Raw genomic sequence first — 23,288 nt, 5'->3', positions numbered from 1 at the left:
ACTCAGCTGTACGTCACATCCTCAGAATACATTTGCATTTCAAGGGAGTGGAACTTTACATTTCTTTTTTCTCGCATATGGTGCTGAACACTTACTGTTCTTCTTGTACATTAGGATTTCAAACGAGTTCATCTCATAATTCTCGAAGGTAAGCCGCACTTTTTCCGTCGTGTCCTTGTCTGTGAGCTCCCCATACATGAAACTGGAATGCAGAGGGGAAAATACAAGTTAAATCTTTAATAGGCAGAAGCACACTGAACATGAATGCTCATTCTTGCATTAAAACAGTGCTGATGAAGTCCTGAATATGTCAACATGTTAATATTGTGGTAGCTCATGCTGGATTTCTTCATCACTTTTAAAACCCTTTTTACATTTTTAAATCGTATTAGTGTGGTTTAACAAAATATTATCTGCACAAAAGAAAAAGGAAATACAATTATCAAGAGTTGAATATGAACTATGAAGACCAGTAACTGAGAACTATTAAGAGACCACCAGAGAGGTCTGTTGCAGACTTAGGCAGTATTAAATATAGAGTAGAAGCAGATTAAAGCTCACTGAAATGTATCCTGAGAGCATAAAGAAGATAAATGCAGCCTGGTGTCTAATTGGCCTAATGCAAACTACCTCACAAAAAACAAATTAAACCTGAGGACGGGTCAAACATCCATGAGCACATTTAACTGTGCCGCAGAGACATTCATCTCACTTTGCTTGTTAATGCCACCCTCAGTGGCAGCCTGTTCAGGCATGATCTAACTATAACTCAGAGTTTGTTATGAAATGCAAAAAGAGGGCTAAATTTAATGAGACTACCCTCTGATGCTGTTGAGACTTTTCAGACCACAGCTTGATGTAGTATCACCAAGGACTGCCCTCTTTTTTTTTTTTCTCTGAGCTGCAAGGACTACGTCTTCCTTCAAAGAAAACAATTCAGCAGATGATTTCTCTTCACGCGTGGAAATTCCCATGGGTTTGTCACTCTATATTTAAAGGATTCAGTATGGAAATTCATAACTACATATAGTTCAAGAGACAAAGAAGAGAGTAGGAGCAGTCTGAACGGAAATAACATCTTTGATCCACAGTGATCTAAAGGAGGAGAGGCTCAGATATTAGACTTTTACACTCTAGGGAAATGTGTGCACACTTTTGGTTTGAGTCATCCTCAAAACATCAAATGTTTACAGTCTCTGAATGACTTATGGGCTCTTATAAGGCTTATAATTTTTTTTTTATGTAAAAGAAAAATGGCAGACCACATAATTAAATGTATTCATTGATAGTTCAAGAACAATGAACGGTTTTATCCATTCCTAGCCTATCCCACTGTTTGCAAAATGATAAGCCCAACATGATGAGGAAAGTAAATGACTGGGAAAAAACATAGAGAAATGTTTTGTCTACATAAAACAGTTGGAGGGAGAAGCTGAACTACATTTTATTTAATCTGCTACACTGGAAGCTATGTCAAGTAAAGTGATGATAATCAAATAAAAGTACTCCCAGCTGTCAATCTTTAACATCCTGCATGATGTTATCAGGAAGGAGAAGTCAATTTTATACTGGGAACAAGAATTGTCAAACCATCAGCCAGTCCTCTATTTCCAGATCTCCACTGTTCACTACAACGGCTGATTACATTACATACACCTCACCTTTTAAGTGCACCCGCAGGACGCTGTTATGTAAGCACACCCAGATCAGTAATCTGATTCAAAACATCCTTGTTTGTGATTAAATGTCCCTCAAAGAATAAGATAACCAATGCATTTCATGAAACCTCTATGACTGTTTAACTGGCAACAACATATAAGTGCTTTGTGCTCAAATTCATCACTGCACCTTCTTAGAATTTGTCATGGAAGACATTAAGATTTCAGAGAGGATGTCACACTGCATCTTCTGGTTGGACCTTAGACTGTGTAGCCTGATCCTGGCAGAGGCTGTGCATGTGAAGGCTGGTACAATTTGATCCACATGTTTAAGTCATCAATCAATCACCTGAAGTACTGACAAATTGACACCATTGATCCTCTTTGGACAACAAACAATACGCAAAGTCTGTCAAGTTAACAAGTTAATGCATTCCATATTTAACAATCACTCTGTCTTGTTCTGTTTTAGGTAATTTTACGATATTCTAGATTTTGATTTCCATCTTTAATTTCCAGTGATTATAAAATTCATGCTGGTATTTAAATATTTATACAGATATCAAAAACCATGAGAGATTCTAGGTCTGTTTCCCTCCCTCGTTAGAGCACTTAAATATCGTCCAATTAGTCCTCTAAAAATAAACCTGAATCAAATTGTCACACACTCTGTTCAATATTTGCATTGGCAAGTGTTCTGAAGCTTATGCTCGGGGACCCAAGGGTCTAAATCAGTAATAGCCGCAGTGCTGGCTGTGACAAACACCATCTCCCACAACAGAAGAAATCTCCCACGGCTTCCAAATCTGGCAGCACCAACTGTTTCCATGTCATCCTATTAATATTGTGGTTACAGACATGCTGATTACAGGCAATGGAAGCACAAGTCTAGAAGTCGTTTATTGGAATAAGAGTACCTCTCATACAAAGGGGTCCTTTTGTGGCTTTATGTGAGCAGTTATAAAGATAGCACCCCAGGCAAAATGTCTTGAGTTTCACTGTTGCAGCTACTGATGTGGAGACAGTTTCAGCAGTTACAATCTGATTTCATCACAGATTTGTGTCAAAGCTATCTGCTGAAATCACTGTCTTAAATAATGGAAATCTCATTTTAGTGATATTCTCTTAAGCATAGCAAAGGATGTGATTTTAGCTTGCTAAATAGTTTATCTGCAGGGAAAAAGTCACCTCAGGGCTCCTCACTGTTAAGGTTTTACAGAAAGAAAGAGAACTGCAAAACCAACGTCTGTGTTCTCTCAAGCCAAGCAACCCTAAGGAGCCACACCTGTATTCACACTTTGATCATTAAGGTCATTGCCCAAAGCTAATAACTCTATATGATGTGTGAAATGAATGGCTCTGCTTTGTGGCCTGCAAGCAGCACTGATCTTAAGATGGCAATGATGACCTGAATACCTCACTGCGGTAAAACTAATTGTGATGATGGGAGAGTGACTGTGTTTAAGCCCTGATCGATCCAACAGCCAACAAAAGTGCAGAAATACTAACATGGCGATCTAGAATATGGTCAAAAATATGTACATCAGCATATGATAACATGTACAACCTGAAAACAGTCCACAGAAACAACTTCAAATCAAGCCACTCTGACTGGGGGTCAGGGGTGTTAACACAAAAATACAAATTAATTCAAGGAAATAAAAACTTCTAGAGTCACATAGCTGGATAAACTTTTCAACCATAAATTGTGAAACCCCTGCTGCCAGTTTTTTTCTTTTTTTTTTTTTTATATTTGTTTCTCCTACCAGTTTTTGACCCTTCCTCCTAGTTTACATAAAGTCCTGAGGTTCAGCTCACAGAAAATCTCAAATTGAAGCAAAGTTGTCTTATATTTATTTAAAAATATCTCAGTAGCTTTAACATGAGGCACTCTCACTTATCAAGACTGAATATTTAAGATATTGCAAGCCCAGAAATTAGGCATACATTGATTAGAAAGGATGAAACATTTGCCAGAGCAGACACCAAAGGCATTGGTTCGGTTATTAGAATAAGAGATTATTCTGATTATTCTGACACGATTTATCACTCTAACAGCCCATGTTAAAGTGAAACCTTAAAAAATTAACACTCTCTCTTCTTCAGTCTCCACTCACAAGTTTTTTTAAATGCTGCTAGCTAATCATGCAAATCCTATACAGTTTACTGACTGTTTTTATTTTTTTTTTACTTGTTACATCCCCTTTAAACTCAGACTGACAACACATAAAAACTAATGGATCCAAAAAGTAGGTATGCAATCAAATACAAGGCATGCCAATTCCTCCCAGTGACAGGAAATTTGAGCACCTGTAAGATATTTTTTAAACATGATTTTTTGTATTTAAGTTGATTCTTTTCTGTGTGCCATGTGTTCATTTTTGGACAATCCTTTTTAATGTACAGTCTGTAATGTTTTACGAAGGTGAATGTGAGTTTATGTATGAAACTCACTTTATGCCTCTCTGAAGTCCTAGCCAGTCTTTATTAAGACACACCAGCATTCTTGCCTACCTGCAGGTGCTGCTTTTCTGCATCACCTCGGCTCTGTGATACCCCGACAACTTGCAGAAACCATCATTGCTGTAGACGATGGGCCAGTCCACTATTTGAGCATTGCCCAGGACAAAGTTGGTATCTGTTTGGAAGTACAAGGCAAAGAAAAAGGATCACATGACTCGGAGGGCTGAAGTGTTTCTTTTTAAAAAAAAAAGTATAATTATAAAAGAGCAGTATTTTTTTTTAGAAGAAGGTACATTCTCATTAAACATATCATAACAATAACACAGTCTAGGAATTAGTGGACCTGCAATTAAATGAACAATTGAAAGGACAACAGATTTTGGGATTATGAAAGCACACAACTACAAAGCAGATGTTGGGTAAATGGGTATTTAAAAATAACATTTAAGGTTTTTTAACTTAACACCTGTGAAGTTCAACCACTTTTATTCCTTCCTGATTTTTTCTTTTTTTTTCTTTTTCTTTTTACTTTTCTTTTTTTTTTTTTTTTTTTTTTTTTTGTAAAAGAAAGAAACAATAACAATACCTCTTAATGGTTTAAACCCCAATAATTGATTTAAAAATAGGATCAGAACACTTATTATTGTTGGTGATTTTTTGGGGGTAGGTCAATTTAAATATGAAGGGCCACTTGGTGACTTATTAAATATGTGGAAGTTTGTTTACTTTGTTAAAGTAATTATCTGGTTTGAAAATGATCTTTTGACTTCTATGCTTTCCTTGTTGTTAAAATAATTTTCTTTGGGTGTTTGGACAAATTTTGAACACTGTCCATGATGGTCTACAGACCTTTACACACTCTTGGTGGATGTAAGCACATAAAATCTTTTTGTGTAAAAAAATCACATTTTGTGTTTTATTTTTATGTTCTGCTTTTGTAAAGTAATAAACAAGTCAAATAAGTTGTGTCAGAGATGTTTGTGGGAAAACGGAGGGTACTTTTTTTTAGTCTAACAATCCAATAATTATACATGAAGTGACAGCTCATAAATATGACTTTATGCTGTCATCAAATTTTAAATGTCCCAAAGAAGGAAGTTCATTAATTTCAATATGACTTAATTTCCATTTTTAAATGTTATGAATTTATCCAAGCTAAGTTTATTTGCTGTATAAATGTAATTAAACCTAAATAATAATCAAGTTTCAGTTTCAGATAGGCTTGTTTCCTTACAGTGACATTTTAAAGCAACAGACATGATAATTACTTCAATTACTCACTATAAAAGCTGTATAGTTTAGTCAGCTCTTACTTCAAATCCAAATTGGTTTGCATGAATTAAAAATGGTTAGTTCCATATTTCCAAAAAGGGGCACACGTTGGATCATTCATCCCAATATAAACATGATTAATGCATCAAACAGAGCATTAACCTTTACCATAATTATGCTTAATTAACTAACATGCAAGACTGCATCAACATGTTGGATCTCATTATCTGCTCATCTGCTGTTGGGATTGAACATTTTAAATCAAACTGAACTCAACCTAAAACAAATATCATCAGCTTGTTTTGAAACATTTTTTAATGCTAAAGCGACTAGCTAACTTACTTTCATTTCATAAAAAAGTCAAACTTTTTCGCAAAACACAACAAATCCAAATGCACAACTTTGGTGAACGAAAAAGGAAAAAATAGATGTTTTTAAATTGGAAAGGAAAAATGATGATAACTTGGGAAAAGACCTCTGCAACACAGGGGTGAAAAGGCAGAAGGAAATTCACAAGTCTAGGGAGGAAAGCATACAAAAATGCATTTTTTTCAACCACACATGACCTCACAATCACCCACTGATACACACCCACACACACCTTTCTTCAATCACCTCCAAATATGACATTTAAATGAGGATTGAAAATATGAGAGACTGACAGATTACAATGCACAAGACGTTCCATGCCAACGTGTTATTTTACAATGATCAGACAAACGTTAAAATAGTGAGTTAATAAGATTTGCATCCAAAATGTATGGTTCTTATTTGTCCTGGATTTGCAGTGTTGCAGCATCCTTTCACAAACATTTCAAACAAATCTCAAATTGGTTACTTGAAGCTTTGTAAATTAACAGCATTTGGTATAGAACATTGAGTAGTACATTACAAAGAGTAGAGGAAACATAAGCAGCACATCAAACTAAACTTTGTAGTACCTGTCTGTCTATGTGAAAGTGTCCAAACTGAAATTTTTAAAAAAGGAAAGAAAGTTAAAACATTACAGTGAAAAACATCTTGAATGTCAGAAAATAAGAAGGAAAGCAAAAAAGAAACAGGCAGTTGCAAAGCTCAATGAATTTGACAGTCCTTACTCTGTGGTTCTAGCCTAGATCCATGATGCTAATAGCTAAATACAACATTTGATCCGACTCATTTGTACAGGAAGGTACGGAAATGGTACATGAAGGAAGTTAAAGGCGATTGAAGCTGTATTCAACATTTTTCTACAACAGAAGGACAGATAAACTGAGAAACAAGCTAACAGTTAGGAGACCTAAAATAAAGGCCAGAGCTAATTTGTTAGCTTACATTAGCTGATGCACACATCCAGTACGCTTGTAGCAACTTCTCAAAAGCACATCTTGATCGTTTTAAAAACAACTTTCAGAGTAAAATTCAGTTATTGAATTTCGCTGTGGCTATTTCACCAATCACTAGAGAAGCTTAAAAAAGTTTTCTTAAGCTAACATTAGCGCCTTACTAGCCTCCCATTCCTAGCAAAAAGCAAAACTGTAGTCTGCTTCTCTTGTGGCTGGAAATTGAAGAATTGGGTGTCCACTGGCTTCACATATTTCTCTTCTTTTTTGTTCTGAACAAAAAACCACTAAAAATTCTCAGTTTTATCCAAAATGCATTTTAGTCAGCATCAAACAACAGATAGACAAAAACTTACCTAGTAAGTAATGCTTCAAATTACTATTTGAACTCACTATAAGTGCTTCCAGGGGGCTAGGATCCCTAGCATGGCCAGCATTTTGAAAGACACAACAACTGTCATTGCACATTTGTGACTCTGAAAAGTATTTTATATGCTAGTTCATGATTTAGATCTACTATTGGTGCTGGGCTGCAAATCTGATAAACCATGACCGCTCCTTATGAATCCTGCCATCTAATGGCTGTTAGTGAATATGAACCTCAATAACTTTGAATTTGATAAAGTTCTTTCATGGTCTTGTCACAGCAGAATACTAAAATCCCTGAAAATCCAAAAGATGAGCCCTGACTACTTTGTCAGAAGAGTGACATTTATCTTGAGCTTTGCTATCAAAACATGGTGTTGAGTATTTAGGAATGAGTCGCAACAATTAAAGGATTATATCATTGTCCATAATCGCCCACCACTGCATCTCTCACCAGACACTTCGATATTTCTCAGTGGTGTCCTGCAGATTATAGTCCTGGCTCTCTGTTTCTAGCTTTGAAGAGATTTAGTGAACTAATCTGCAGACCGCCCAAGGTCTTGAGTTAAGCATACACACCAGCTTTTGTTTTCAAAGGGTGAATTTCTCACCAATTTTTAACATATAACCGTTTTAGAGATTCAGCTCCTAACACTGTTTTTCTCTAAGTCATCCTGTAGAGAAGTCCCCAACCCTCCTGAACAAGTTGTTCCCTTCTGTCACAACACATTTTGAAGTAGCTACATTCAACCAAGGCAGGCTGCCTGTGAGGTCCTCGAAGTGCACACCGAAACACACATAATGCTCTTGCATTCTTCTGCCATAGACCAAAAATGTTGAGGAGAAACAGATCTCTAACTGATGCCCATTTAAAAATGAAGTACCTATAGCTCAAGCCACTTGATTGGCAGGTATGCAGGTATGCACTGAATATTGTCCCCGAATGAGATATGAGTTGCACTCACTCACATGCAGGAAGCTCCTGGTTCTGTTTCACAGCTAGCTGTCTAGTGTGATAACTATCTACTCGGTCCTGTCACTTCCTATTGAATCTAATAATACAGAAATAAAACTGACACCCCAAAATCTAAAAATAACACTCAGAGTTTGGAAAGACTTCAGTTTTAGTTGTGATTAATTGTTTTAACATCTGAACAGCATAGCCTCCTGAAATAGGTCAGAATAACCACAGGTTCCTCACAGGTAGAAGACTAGTTGGAGATATCAACATGCCAGAAGATGGGGGAAATGTCTGTTTTTTGGAATTTGTCACTGGCTGTGCTATTTTCAATCTTCAATGTCCACATCCAAAGAGGTTGCCGTTTGGGATTACACAAAATTGAAGATTCAAAAAAGCAAGTGTATGTCTTATCAATAAGGCACGGCTTGGTTCCTCCAATTCAAAACGTCTTTAAAGCTGTCTGTTTTGTACTCATCAGACATAAAATTAGCACTTACAGTGGTATAATTCAATTTAAACTCAGTGGAGTAAGAGGATTAGTGGGACTGACTTGTGACAGATTACTGCAGCCTCAGAAATTAGTTTGAGTGATCATGTTAAACTAAGGATTCATAAAATAGTGTAACATTACATGTACCTGAACCTAGGTATATTTTGTTATCTGTGGTAAGAGTAAACTGCTTGTTTGTTTTTCTAGTTCAAACACTTTTAAAAGGATGAGGAGTCATGCAAATAAGAATTAGGCTATACATTAAAATTTTACAATTTCCATAATTTCAAACCCAAACTGTCAATGCTTCAATACTACCACACATGGTAACTCACTTTAGATTTTTAAAAAATCTACCTTTTTCATGCATGTAGAGGTGAGAAATCTACTTAGTGTCTTTTTGTATTTTTAATTATTGGTTAAAAGACATGATTTAACTGGCTCACGATTTCATTCAGCTTTACTTTTTTCTGATAAAGTCATTAAAATGATCCTCATCCTTACCGTTTGAACGTCTGACGATATTCTCCAAAAAAGTATTCTGAGGGGCCACAAGTCCCCTCCGGCCCCCCGCCATCCTGCCGCTTCAGGCGTCTGCAGGTGAGTCTTTCCTCCTCGGTCTGCTACTGCTGCTCTTCATGCTCTACCTCACTCCCTCTTTCCCTCCACACGCTGCGTGGATTTGCGTGAGAGGAGCTGCGTGTCTGCTCTGCTCATTAGCTGTTTGTCTCCGGAGCGCGGTGCGGTGCGGTGCGGTGCGGTGGCGCCTCCTCAGTGAGACACGCACCTCATCCTCCACGAGACGAAAACAACGCCTGGGTAAACTGCACAGGAGGGGCCGCCACTCGGCTGCTGCTGCTGCTGCACATGCAGCACTGACAGGAGCTGGAGCGCCGCCTGCTGGACAGAAATGTGTGCAAAAATTCCAGTGGTGGAGCTGTGTATTGTATCCAACCACATTCCAAATTACAACGAGGTGTGGAAAGATACATTTATTTATTGAGTAGTATGGGTTTTAAATAATCTACTGATGCAGGGAGGATAAAAACTGCCAGTCTCGTTATCTGCAGTTGAATGAGCTAAAAAGAAATGCAACAAATAATGTAACAAAGTACAAAGGCATACAAAAATCATACAAGCCTTAAACTTAAGAAATGTATTTACCAACTTGATTTCTGTTATATTTTGGTTATTTAATATATTGACATGACTAGTATTTTTCCCAGAGACAATATAAATCTGATAATAGGACAAAAGTGGTAATACATCATACATATCATTATATATATATATATATATATATACACACACACACACTAAAGGTTTTATGATTCTGATTGTGACAGATACAGCATGAAACTCTAGCTAGGAGTCCTTGTCTGGTTCTTCTGGTTTGCACATTCCCATCAAAGTACACAGACAGACAGACAGCAGGGTGGCCACTTGGCCAGTGTGGAAGGTTGCTTGTTGGGTTCACCTGTTGTTGCAGGTGTAATCCGACAGGTTGGCTGCCATGGCAACTAGCAGGTCTCTGTGTGCAGCAGAGAAGTATTGAATATTGCTGCTTTGGCTTAACCAATTAAAATAAAACAAACAGGCGAACTATGCTGTTGTAGGACAGAGAACATGTAAATTTACACATGAGCATGCTGTGGGAAATCATTCATAATTCCTTTCATGATTCCCTGGATATTAATTTGAAATATTCGAATGTTTAAAAAATTGACAAATACCACGTTGTGATGCATTTTGAAGGAGAAATAAATGCTTGGCTTGAGTCTTAAATGTTGACTTAGAGTTCATAGAAAAGCTTACAGGGGTTTTCTGTTAACATTAATCAATATAAAATACTGTGTAAGAGTTTTGGGGAGATGTGGAAATATGCTTTCAAAATATAGTAAACAATTGTTGATTTTTTTGATGTGATAAGTGAGGGAACAAAAGAATAATCTAAATCAAATTAGTAGCTGGTGTTACTACCCTTCACACAAATGAGCATCAGTCCTGAAAGGTGACTACAAACATATAGTTCTACATCAAAATCAACCATTTATACCAAACAGGCGCCATCCATCGTCCTATCTTTACTGTTTTTCTATTTTAGGGTTGCACTGGAGCCAATCCCAGCTGTCTTTTGGGCATGGTACACCCTGGACAGGTTGCCAGTCTATCCCAGGGCTAACATGTACAGACAACCAGTCACGCACATAGTCCTTCCAACTGGTAATAATAGAGTTACCAATCAACTTATTAAACATGTTTTCAATTGTAGACACAGTGGTTGCTAAAGGACTGAGTGCTGCAGATGAAAAACACATCAAGTTTATTTTTCTCTGAAATTGGAGGAGGTTCAGACATGGAAACAGAGCCAAGCAAATTGACTATGCACAAAGTCGAAATTTGAAATGTTTGTCTGGAGCAGAAAGCAGTTTGGCAGCTGAAGACCTAGAGAGTGGTACAATAATAAGTTTTTGCACCCAAGTGAAAGATGCTGGAGGTTTCTCACAAATTTTGGGTTGCTTTTCTGCAAATGGAGTTGGAGATTTAGTCAGGATTAATGGTGTCCTCCAACCTGAGAAATACAGGCAGATACTTATACATCATGTAATACCATCAGGGAGATGTATAACTGGCACCAATTTTTTTCTGCAGCAGAGCACACACCAAAACACAAAACACACAGCCAATTTTAGTAAGACCTACTTCAATAATAAAGAAGAACAAGAAATCCTGGAAGTGAAGATGTGACCCCCATAGAGCCCCCACCATCCAGTCTGTCTGGGGATACATAAACATACAGAAGGAGTGAAGAAACCTCATTCCTCAGAAGATCAGTGGTCAGTTCTCAAATGTTTGGAACAATGTACTGGGCAAGTTGTTTCAGAACTGTGAGCAAGTGTATCCAGAAGAATTGATGCTGTTTTCAAGAAAAATGGTGGTTTTGACCACCGAATACTGATTTGATTTAGGTTTCTCCTGTTTATTCACTGCATTTTGATAATTGATGAAAACAAACTATACATGAAACCATTTTAACGTATTCTTAGTTTAGAGCATTTGTGTATGGTGAGTGACTGTCCAGCTGACGCCTTCTTGAAAGCAAAATGTTAATTTTGATAATAATCAATAACACACATAAGACATAGCTTGGCTTTAGTACATGGCAACACAATTCACATTTAACATGTCCTGACCTGGTAAACTTAAACAACCTTTTCTGAACTCCACCTATTTGTTTATAAAAAAAAACTACCAATGAAATCTGGGCATAAAGTGGCTGGAGAAACACTTAACAAGTAGAGGATTAAGTGCCTACTACAGAAAACAAAACAGCCCAATCCACATACTTTTATTGAGAGGGCAAGGATCGCTGCATCTGTTTGTTTTGTGATGCAGATGTCTTCCTACCACCTCCTTATAAGTCCTTATAAGGTCTGGGGGAGATTAAATTGACAGCCCACTGGATATGTATTACTGTTGGAAAGATAAGGGTTATATTCAAAGGGCAATAAATGTTATCAGACATGGACGAGTATCACGCATGCAAGGGTCAAAGTCCTGAACATTGACCATATCTGTGGTTGCAAGTGTCTCACACTCTCCATAAACTTGAAGCTGACTAAGAGGTTTTTATAACTGTGTCAAAAGTCTTTTACCAAACAAACCAACATGACTGAGGTCATCACTGAATAAAAAGGCTCCCAAATATGGCAAAGAAAGAAGAGGTCATTAATGGAGGGAAAGATTTACGTGAGCCTTGAAACATATTTCTTCCTGTTTTTTTTCTAACTTGAAGCTGGTTTAAAGGATTACACACTGTAGCTTTGGCTATGCTGTACTGAATAACAGTTGCATCACATGAGCTAGCATGGTGTGTATATGTGCACCAGCAAACAATCACCATATTGCATCTTATTGTTTAATAGTCAAAATATCCCTAAAAAGATCTGTACAGATTGCTCTGACTTTGCCCAGAACTCCCCAGACAGAAACATAGTTCTAACATCTCCCTCATGGGATATGCTTTAGTAGTTCATATAATCACATTTTCAAAGCAGTGGGGAGCCTGGGATCCCCAACTTGAAAGTGTATTTAAGTTAATGAGCAGTAAAATAAGAGCCCACAGATCAAATATCAAGTTTTAAGCAGTTTTTTTTAATACAAAGAAGCTAATTTAAATATGGAGCTGTTATAGTCTTGCTGCAGTGTGGATTCTGTCTGGGATGAGGAACAGTTTACAGTTCTTTTTTGAATAGAGCTAAAGCAAACCCTTTTGGCTTTTGAGGCTGTACACAAAGTCCTGCATCACAATGGAAAATATGTTGAAACAGCATAAATACAGGTTGCATAGTCCATTCTGAAGACAGTCAGTGTTTGTCTCTGCTCATATTAACTGGACCATGTCTTGGTGATTTTGAGATGACTCAGGTGGTCTGTTATGCTCTTATGTTCAGGAAAATTGGCAAATTTGGCTTCTTTGATGTTGAGCCAGTTCTGGGCTCTGCGCTCTGCTGCGTGGCGGTACTCCTGCTCTGGGGTCATGTATGGTCGGCTGATCCAGTATTCATTCTCAGCCTCGCGCTCCAGGTGCTTCAGCACGTTGCGTTTCATCTGCCATGTGATTTGTCGTGGGCGCCTGTACTTCCCGATCCACTGCTTTCCAGGGATACCTTTCTTCAGCAGAGCGAGGGTCAGAAACATGGTGGTAAGCTTTCTCTGGAGAAACAAAACAGTATTAAAAAAGCTTAATTATTATTATCACAGGGTTCAAAGATTGGATCAATACTTATGAATACAATTAGGGATGCACCCATATCGATCCAGGTATTGGGTATCAGTGGATCGATGCCCTTTTTTTTTTTTTTTTTTTTTTTAACCAAACTAATGGTAAACATTTAAATATTTTACAGTTAAAATAAATATTAACTTCAGTAACTCCATATACTTTTTTTGTCTTTTACCTAAAACATTACAATTCTTATACCTCAGTAGAGCGTGCAGGTTATCATTAATTGGATTGGATCAGTATCGGTATTGAACCAAGAAAAGTTGGATCGGTGCATCCCTAAATACAAAGCAGACATAAGATATACCTGCGCATCCACCAAGAAAATCTCTTCAGTTTAAAAAAATCTATTCAAACCCACAGCAAGTTTAAGAAGAGATCTAACAGGCTAATCAAATTAAAAAAACAAACAATAAAAACTTGTGTTAGAGGGTTATCGATGTAAAGAGGCTTTCAGTAATTTCAGATATACAAGGGTCTTATTTTTGCTGAATGGTGGAGCTGTGACGCATCAATTCACAAAAAGCAGATCGAGCAGGACAGGAGGTCATGCATGGAAACAACCTAAAAACTTTAAGTGACTTTCAAAATAAAACAAACTGTGTCAAAACCAGGTTGGATTCAGTTTGGCTACTGCAACAGACTAACATAGCGAGTGCAGCCAGGCCAGAAGTCAACAGGAGTGAAGTTTCACAGCCCAACATGGTCATCATCAGGGTGAGAATGGAGGGAACTCCTATGTCTCCTAACTCCAGCTGTCTTCCAGACAATTCGACCCCCCCCCCCTTTTTTTTCTTTGTCTTTTTAAGTCGCCTGAGGAAAAAATAAACACCTTGTACTCAAGACTGATGATTGTATCAGTTTCGTTTACCACCTCACACACTTTCCAGTGTCCAATGCCTTAATAGTCTCAGACCAGTTACGGACTCCTTTCAAGGCTCCTTCGATCTACTGCCAATACCCAGGCTTCTAACCAAATGTAACTTTGCCTTTGCAGTTAGAGTCCTGAGACCGTCGAACTTCCTGTGTGCATCGACAAGACAGTTCACATTTTTGGATGCTTTTAAATCATCTCCCATAAACGCCTTCTTGAGGGAGGCTTTTCTGAATGCTTGAATCTTGGGCTGTTTCTGTCATTAGGTGATTTTACACCGAGTCCATATTGTTATTTGAAAGCACCTCCCAATTAATAAGAAAAATAATCTCCTGATTTATTTTCAGACCGACTCTGAAATACACCTGTAACTCCGTGATGTTTTTGCTATTTTGCTCCATTTTGAAGTGAAGCACTTTGTAATTTTGTTAAATAATGTGTCACATCAAGAAAGTTCATGATTATTCTAAAGGTTTATTATAATCATGCCATTCAGAGGTGAGTTTAACCCACCAGCTGATAATTCTGAGCTCCCTTTGCCCCATTGTGAAAGTTCTGCTTGATAGGAGAAAGACAGGAGACAGCATGTAACATCAACTGGTACAGCTTTTCAAATAGACAGAAAAATAACTTGAAAAAACAGCCAGGTGTTGCATGTCACATGAGTTCCTACTTTCTGAACATTAACAGTTGAGTTGACCTCTGTAAACACAGAAGAAGTGACTAATGGGATGCGGTGACATTACAGCGGCGTGTGACGATGACATCAACAATCTTATCTCCACTAGGTTAGGAAGGTTATCGTGATTGTGATTAAGCCTTTGGAAGTGAACGCTCTTGAAGCAGCATAGTCCACTGGATTTTATTGTTTGGGTTTTTTACTTCAAAAGACATAAAAACTGATATGTTAATATTTTTCCTCAAAAGTTATTGAGGACAGTGACAGAGCTTGAGGAAGACTGAGTACAAGCGTCCTGAAGCACAACTCTCAGCGAACTATAATTTAGCCAAATGTGTCATGGGAGTGGAATACAGCAATCGTTCACTAGCAATGCATTACATACAAATAAATTTAAATGGGGACATGGGACACAACAGTTCCTACTAGACTTTTTTTGTCGTACCATTCTTTCTTTGGTGGATAAATAAGCAAAGGATGAATTAAATAGTTTGACATTTCATTTACGAAACGGATGTGCACTCCGAAGTTAGCTTAGCTGTAGCCCAACGTTGCAGACCAAGGGCAGCTTGATATTTTGGTACTCACAACGTACATTGATTTTGTAGCATCTTGTGTTCTCCTTACCTAATTTTCCGCGTGTGAAAAATATGGTTCACTTCGCAAACGTAAGATCAAAAAGCGAGTTAAACGCAAAGATCGCTGGGGCAATGTGAGCGGCAGCGATGGGGGTCACGATTTGTATTTCCGGACTGGTACGGTGTGGGAGAAGGCACAAACTAGTTCCCCTGCTGAGACTATGGCTGGGACTTTACACTACTTCGCTGAAGATATCTATAATTATAGCCGAAACAAAGTGGCCGCTTATGGTTTTATTTTGTCCGTAGCTCTTGTTTTACAACATGATTTATATGGTTTGCTATTCTTTGACGTTCAACCTATTTTTTCCTGTTTGCGTCATATGGTGCGTTCACGTGCTTGGGAGAACGTTCCTCATATAAAGTGTATTAAAGTGTGAGGGGAAAAGTGTTTTTTTTCTTTCTTTTTTATGTCAAACTTAGTACAACAAGCCATATAAGTGGTATGAGAAACAATATGAACCCAGCTGTTTGAATGAGGTCATAGGATAATGAGCAAGTAAATGTATGGGGAGACTGTAGCAAAGACATTGAAGCAAGTCGCCCGGAGTGTTAAAGCAAAACGTGTAGTTTTCAGTATTTGGTTTGTGTTGGGATTGTCATTTTCATAGACTTGATGCTGCTCCAGTTTATTCCATAAAACCACTACCACTCTAAATAAAGTAACGAGTTTGTGTGATTTGTTACCGTTATTATACGCAGGCCATCGCACATAGACAATATCCGAAAGTCAAAATTAACAAATAGGTGTAATGAAAAAAAAAAAAAAACTCGATAGAAGAATACTAGATTATTGCAATGTACTATTATCATTCGCAACCAGGAGCAGAAAATAGAAAAGAGTTGTTCTTTGGAGTGTGTTTGCTTTAAGAATATCTGTGTCGTACACGAGTGCGTCAAGAAACGAAATGAATTGCATTAGTTCATTTACAGGTCAAAAGTCCCACCCACGTAGATAATACGCAGCCACGCTGCTCCTATCTGTGTTATATAAACACCAGTAACTTCCTCGAGCTCCAGTTCCGAGCACCGCCCACCAAAAGTCGCTTAAGGTTGTGCGTCCCACAACATTTCTCCAGTTTTAGGTTTGTCTGTCTCTTGTCGATTTGTGCCTCCCTCGAACACAGGCAAAATGTTTTTCTTCGACTTGTCAGCGACCACTTGGACTTTGCTGGCTTTGTTTTTCATCCTGTTTTTTCTGTGAGTAGCAACAGTCAGCTTGTTTCCTCAGATGTACAATTTTGCATAGCTTATCTGACAAGCCTAACAGACACGATCAGTTGTTTTAACAAGTTCTTTCCACGACACAGGTATGGTACCTGGCCTTATGGGGTTTTCAAGAAAATGGGTGTTCCCGGACCAAAGGCTCTGCCTTTTATTGGGACAATGCATCATATGACAAAGGTGAGGCACGCACATTAGTTCCCAAGTGTTGATTTGACTGTGATTTCAATATGAATACATTTTAGGAGATCGTTTCCTAAATTGGGGGTGTCCTTTTAACTCATCCAATGGCATTTCTTGTAGGGAATGGCTGCTTTTGATCGTGAGTGCCAGAAGAAGTACGGGGATGTGTGGGGGTAAGTGTTTTTTATCATGTCAGACTTGGTACAACAAGTTACATAAGTAGTATGAGAAACAATATGAACCCTGTTTGAATGACGTCATAGGGTAATAAATGGGGCTGGACTGAGGGAAATAACTTTTTGTTTCTGCTATCTTTGCTTGATGAAACTTAACATGTCACGTTTTCACTTCTGCTTCAACAATTATTAAAGTGACAGATTAAAAGGGGTTCAGTTGGAAGCACAAGGTGGCCATTTGCCAAATTAGCTAATTAAAAACAGCTATTTATCTGTTTGACCACCAGAGTGGAGCTGTAATTTCTAGTGGTGGTCTATCATCAGCTCATTTTGACCAAGGTTAGAAAGCTCAAATTGAATGTAGGCTTTCATTTTAGAAATCAATCTAGCTCCATTTCACGCCAAGAAACAAAACGCAAGGAGATTACATTTCCATCTATGGATGATTATGGAGATAAACTTTATTTGAATGAGTCTTTATCCGCTTGGTTTAGTCTATGGTGCATCTCTTTGTTTTATTACTGACAAAAAATACTTCAGTCACCATTTCCTTCTTTATGATTTAGTGGGTTGGACATTGTTAGAAACTGCAGACTGTTTACTGTTAGCCATGCAGGGAAAACGTATTTCTTACATCTGTACCCTTCTCTAAACCAGCTCTACTGGGTATCAGTGACAATTCTCTCTCCTGTTGCTCTTTACTGATCTGACAGCGTTGGGGGAATCAGCCTTCTCCTTTTAAGTGCCTTTGACAGGGAAAAGATTTTACGGAGAGCTGAACTGGACACATCAATCACTGTTGTGCTGTTTGTAGGGCTGCACAAAAACAGGTTTACCGTAATTTTTAATGCAAGAAAGCATGTAAAGCTGATCATTTAACATTTAAAAATCGCATTGTTTATGGTATGACTTTGGTTGAATATATCATGACACCAATAACATCTTAAATTGTTTTCTACCTTATAAACTGATGTGTCGTATGGTATCGCACTGAGTCAATATCTGTGTTTTGTGCAGACAGTATGATGGACGACAACCCGTCTTAATGCTGTCAGATCCTGAGATGGTTAAAACTGTGTTGGTGAAGGAGTGCTACTCAGTGTTCACCAACCGCAGGGTAAGAGATCCTTTTTAGAAAGCAGTGAATAAACAATCTGAATTTCATAATCAGTGTCAGTGTTGCCCCATTAAGGGCTCTCCAACAAAGGTAAGGCATATTAAAAAAAAAAATTAAGGACTATGATGTAAGCGCCACATGAGTGGAAAATAAATTGTGCAATTAATGTCTATCGAAATGTGCCAACGCTGTACTTTTCTAAACCACAAATAAAGATCTAGATAGTTGTTGATGGGTCACACAGGTTTAGACATGTAGCAATATCCTGTGTTATACAGATTAAGGGTTGAGGGTAACGCTTTGCTGTTTCGCAATTGAAGGTCCACACGTATTAGAGAAGTAAAACCCATTTGGTTTTAGCAAACATGTACTGCCTGATCATGAGAATCATCTGAACCCTAGTTCACATGAACTTAAGAAAAGCTGATTATTGATAGAAGACTTTTTACTGATAACTTATGATTTACTTCATAGTAACTAAGGCTCCATGAGGAGTTTTTAGCTGGTTATGAAAGAGACTGCATTCACTAATGATACCACTGATCTGCCAAAGCAAACAAGATCATCATCAACAAGAGAAATGATGCTTGTACTTTACGATGCTATAACCGCTGCTGCAGGGCGTAAGTGTCAGATGAAGTGAGATAAAGCAAGCTTCAGATATAGCTTGCCAATATCACACAACACGTGTTGAGGTCCACAGTTACAAGAAAACAGGATGTGAGGGGTTTTTTTCCATCGCAAAACACATCTCATGCTTATCTTAAGATGATATCCTCGCAGAAGCTTTCTTTGCACTTTGTTTACATACCCCGATGAAGCACTGCTAACTTAGCCTAAAGTCTGAAAGCAACCTACTCCATCTAATATATGAACCTCAAATCAATTTAAGTATTTTCCAGCAGCCTACACTTATTTTATAACATTTAAACCCATCCTTCCTTCGCTAGGGTTGTATTTGAGGCAACTTCTAATTTCCTGTCAAACATTTTATGCATTTGTCTTTGAAACACTAAATCACTAAAACAAACAGTGACAAACATCTTGATGACTGCCTCAGCATACAGGGAGTTAGACCTTTATAGTCCATGTCGTGTTTTGTGGTTTCATTAATACTGGTATTCAGTTCATGAGGTTCAAAAAGGTCATGCACAGTCGGTTGTTTCAGCTTTGAATAAACAAAATCAGCTCTGTGGTTCAGAAAAACAAAAATTTGCAAATTTTTAAGCACAAAACTCCAAGCATTCAGCACAGTGTTCTGTACTTGTTTTTACAGGAGAACATTTTTGGAGGACCCTTTGATGATGCAATAACAACAGTTAAAGATGAACGGTGGAAAAGAATTCGAAGCACATTGTCTCCATGTTTCACCAGTGGAAGACTGAAACAGGTCATTATCACATCTGAGCCGTCTTTCCGTTTCTATAATTTATGTGTTGTGACCAAGTGCTTTGTCAGCACCAGTGATACGAAAAAAAGTGCAGTTTATCATCAATGTCACCCGATCTTTTCTTTTTTTTTAAAGGTTTTCCCTGTCGTTGTTCGCTGTGCAGACCGTCTGGTTGAAAAGCTTGGAAAAAGTGATTCAAAAGAATCAGTCGACATCAAACAGTACGTCAATTTTTATCATTTAATGTTCATTTTTAAAGAGCCTGCTATGTTGTATTAATGCCACACATCAGCATCTGAGCCTTGGCTAATTTACAGTTTTTTGATTTGGAGCTGTAAAGTGCATAGAGGTCAACAAAGTATACTAGAGAAAGTACAAACACAAACTACACAGAAACTAGGATGTACAGAACAGGCTAGAAAGTGTTTGCTGTTGCAACCAAACTCTTCAATCTGTCGTGAAGCTGGTATTTTGCTTTCTCAATTTTTTTTCCAGTATGCGTTTCATTAATCCTGTAGTTTGACTCAGTAGCTTATATCAAAACAAGGCCTGAAAAGAAATGGAAAAATTGACAATTTCAATAGGATTGAGTCTCAGACATACTGCCATGGCATATCAACAGGATGATGATGAAGCAGAAAGTGATACTCTTGGTCTACTGGATACACACACGACAGTGTTATTGGCATACACACAAACCCAAAAACCTAAAACTGTGGCTTGTACAAGACTTGGCTTGGTAACAACATGGGCTTTGTCATAACATAAATTAACACAGTAGCGTCCATGTTGATTTTATGACATCTTGGCTTTTTTTTTTATCTCCTTCTCCAGATTGGTGGCTCCTTACAGTTTGGATGTTGTCACCAGTGCATCTTTTAGTGTTGATGCAAACTCAGTAAACAATCCAGAGGACCCCCTTGTTGTTCATCTCAAGAAGATCATGAACTTCAGATTCTGGCCGTTTCTGCTGTTGAGTACGTTCCTTAAAAAAATAAAAAATCTTTGCTAGAGGCATGTCATCATCAAAGTATCTCAGCATCACTGGTATGCAAAGTTTAGTTGACATCTCTTTGGTCTGTTTTCAGTGGTTTTTCCTTTTGGATCCCATTTATTGAAGCTCCTAAAAATAGAAATGATGGAAAGAACCAGTGTGGATTACTTCTACAACATCCTAAAGAAACTTAAAAAAGATCATCAGTCTGAAAAAGAAGTAAGTCTTAGATCTGTTCAGTGTAAGGGGTTAGTTTTCAAAAATTACAAGAGTAGATTAAGCATTAGATTTCAAGTCTTACGGCATATGCCCAACATACTTATAATGGACTTTATCTCACTGAAAGAAACTGTTTATAGACTGTCATATTTGACTGTAGTAGTTCAACTACCACACAGTGGTTTATACATTTTTTCTTGTCTGAAGTATCAATCAACCCTTGAAAAGATGGTCTCTTCTCCCTCTTTTTAGTATATTTTCCCTTTCACATTATAACACATTTTCCGTTGACATGTCTTGTTAATGTTGAGTGTTTTCTTTACTGAACTAGCTCCAAGCAGACTTCCTGCAGCTGATGATTGAGAGCGAGATACCAGATTCGGAGATAGAGAATGAGCAAGAACAGCCGAGCAAAGGTACAAATAAAAACATAAGAGTTAACTCATGAGCAAACAAATTAACTACAGAGAAATTTCCACTAATGTTTTAATTGTTTTAATGTTTTGTTTGAAATCAAGTTCCTTGAAGCTGTTAATCTTAATCAAAGTAACTTTTCAAGCTTACTGCCAAAAAGCTGCAGTTTTTAAACCGCCTTTGGTTTATCTTAGCTGGAGTGTAAATGTCAAGACAGCTGCTGATTTCTACTTTTTGCTTTTATAGGTTTGACAGAGCACGAGATTCTCTCCCAGGCTTTCCTCTTTATCTTTGGTGGCTACGAAACCACCAGTGTCACTCTTAGTTACATCCTTTACAACCTGGCCACCAACCCTGATGCCATGCAGACCTTGCAGAATGAAATAGATGCCAAACTGCCTTCAGATGTATGATCCTTTCTGTATTCAATTCATTCCCAACTTTTGAATAACTCAACCTCTATTCATGTAGCGTCTTCTTTTCTTTTCCCTTTTCTATCCAGGCTCCTGTGTCCTATGAGGATTTGGTTGGTCTACAGTACCTGGACAATGTCATCAATGAGTCACTGCGTTTGACTACCCCTGCACCCCGGCTGGAGAGGACGTGTAAAAAAAACATCCAGGTTCATGGCCTCAACATACCTGAGAATACACTCGTTGGGATTCCTGTGCACTTATTACACATGGACCCACGTTATTGGAACGCACCTGAGAAGTTCAGACCAGAGAGGTACGTATACAAAAAGCTTACATTTTACATGTTATTAAACCTTCAAAGAGAGGATTTTTTTTTCGCTTTTTTAAAATTAAAATTCTAAATTTTTATTACCAGGCCGGTGTCGTGTCACATACCCTATATGTTCAAATTTCTGATTTTAGTGAACCATTGTCAACCATATAGGCCAAATTGTTTGAGGTGAAAATTAATTCTCTTGGTACTACCTTAATAATATTGTGCGTGATGGTTTTTTAACTGACACACGTTTGTATGGTTTGTAGGTTTCAGAAAGACAGCGGGGAGGAAGTGAACCCCTACGCATTCATGCCGTTTGGGCTCGGCCCTCGCAACTGCATTGGGATGCGTTACGCTATCCTTACAGTGAAGATGATCCTCGTCCGGCTCATGCAGAATTACAGCGTGGAAACATGCAAAGACACAGTGGTGAGAGTTCATTCACACATGCATCCAGACTGCTGTTTTTCTCTTTGTGCAACTCACTAATAAAGCTCACTCACTTCCTTTTAGGTTCCTTTGGTGTTCGACTGGAAGGCCCAGCCAACAAAACCGATAAAGCTCGCTTTTGTACCCAGACACTGATCAGAGGGGGAGCTTCTATGCTATCTGTGCATCTGAACCTTTGACTAAATACTTTTTTTGTGGTTGTTTTAATATGTGCTACTGCTGGCAGGATGACATTTAAAGTCTTTACTGTATCTCTGATTTATACTTCTTAAACTTAGTTAAATAATGTGTTTTTTAGCCATTGACATTTAAATGAAGACCACTGTATTCATGTTTTTCGCTTTTGTAAAAATTATATCTCATTTGATTGTATCTGAAAGGTTTATACTTGTACTTTTTGATATAGCGTGTTTATTTACCTAATGCAGTCAATAAGGCACCTGTACTCCTTTTTGTTCGACAATAAATGATGCAAATAAAAATCATAAAAATAAAGACAGCAACTTTAGCGCTACTTGTGTAATTCTTAACCAAAACACACATACACACTGTATGAGAAGGATAACATTTTAGACAGTGCTGCGTCCAATTTAGTTTGATCTCATTGCAAACAAACTTCGCTTTTCTAACTTTTTGGCTGTTGCAATGCAACAAAAAATAAAAATGGCATCTTCTCAATGCGGATTTTGATGTAAAGGTCCATTCCTTTTTTTAAGTGAAATTATAAATACAGATGTAGCCCAGTTGTCAAGGTAGTGCACAGCCCTTCAAGCAGGCGGCTTTGTCTCAAAGCTAGCCTGTGGGACTTTGCCAGCCTCCCAGTCTGTCTTTCCTGCTCTATCCCCTGTCCTGTCCTGTCTAAATAAATACACAAAAGCCC

At 37.9% G+C, this 23,288-nt stretch overlaps 3 protein-coding genes across 4 annotated transcripts in view; 1 reads left to right on the top strand and 2 right to left on the bottom strand.

Annotated features, from left to right (window-relative positions):
- Positions 1 to 9,346, bottom strand: part of kcnh1a (potassium voltage-gated channel, subfamily H (eag-related), member 1a) — a 41,021-nt gene extending 31,675 nt beyond the window's left edge. The window contains exons 1-4 of one of the 2 annotated variants that reach the window (XM_074676625.1): positions 9,037 to 9,346; positions 6,335 to 6,361; positions 4,173 to 4,296; positions 96 to 202 (exon numbers count right to left, since the gene is read on the bottom strand). In XM_074676625.1, the coding sequence (XP_074532726.1) occupies positions 96 to 202; positions 4,173 to 4,296; positions 6,335 to 6,361; positions 9,037 to 9,109 (331 nt within the window). In that variant the 5' untranslated portion in view covers positions 9,110 to 9,346. The remainder of the gene's footprint in view (positions 1 to 95; positions 203 to 4,172; positions 4,297 to 6,334; positions 6,362 to 9,036) is intronic. The other variant, XM_074676626.1, reaches the window with a different exon arrangement.
- A 1,562-nt stretch (positions 9,347 to 10,908) lies between these two features.
- On the bottom strand, positions 10,909 to 15,830 carry mrpl57 (mitochondrial ribosomal protein L57). Its single transcript, XM_074676628.1, has 2 exons — positions 15,499 to 15,830; positions 10,909 to 13,248 (listed from the first exon to the last, which is right to left on the bottom strand). Exon 2 carries the CDS (start codon positions 13,231 to 13,233, stop codon positions 12,922 to 12,924), a length of 312 nt encoding a protein of 103 aa, XP_074532729.1. The 5' UTR covers positions 13,234 to 13,248; positions 15,499 to 15,830; the 3' UTR covers positions 10,909 to 12,921.
- A 648-nt stretch (positions 15,831 to 16,478) lies between these two features.
- On the top strand, positions 16,479 to 22,904 carry LOC141795657 (cytochrome P450 3A56-like). The gene is made up of 13 exons (XM_074676627.1): positions 16,479 to 16,709; positions 16,820 to 16,913; positions 17,037 to 17,089; positions 18,110 to 18,209; positions 19,486 to 19,599; positions 19,735 to 19,820; positions 20,434 to 20,576; positions 20,688 to 20,812; positions 21,144 to 21,228; positions 21,473 to 21,633; positions 21,729 to 21,955; positions 22,225 to 22,387; positions 22,472 to 22,904. The coding sequence occupies exons 1-13, from the start codon at positions 16,642 to 16,644 to the stop codon at positions 22,541 to 22,543; spliced, it is 1,491 nt and encodes a 496-aa protein (XP_074532728.1). The 5' UTR covers positions 16,479 to 16,641; the 3' UTR covers positions 22,544 to 22,904.
- The last annotated feature ends 384 nt before the right edge of the window (positions 22,905 to 23,288 follow it).

This window comes from Halichoeres trimaculatus, unplaced genomic scaffold, assembly GCF_033239565.1.
Source record: "Halichoeres trimaculatus isolate MK-OKI-2021-1 unplaced genomic scaffold, fHalTri1.1 fHalTri1_scaffold_8, whole genome shotgun sequence".
Classification (NCBI taxonomy): domain Eukaryota; kingdom Metazoa; phylum Chordata; class Actinopteri; order Labriformes; family Labridae; genus Halichoeres; species Halichoeres trimaculatus.
Note: the sequence above shows the minus strand (reverse complement) of the source record. Positions and strands in the feature narration are given on the sequence as shown.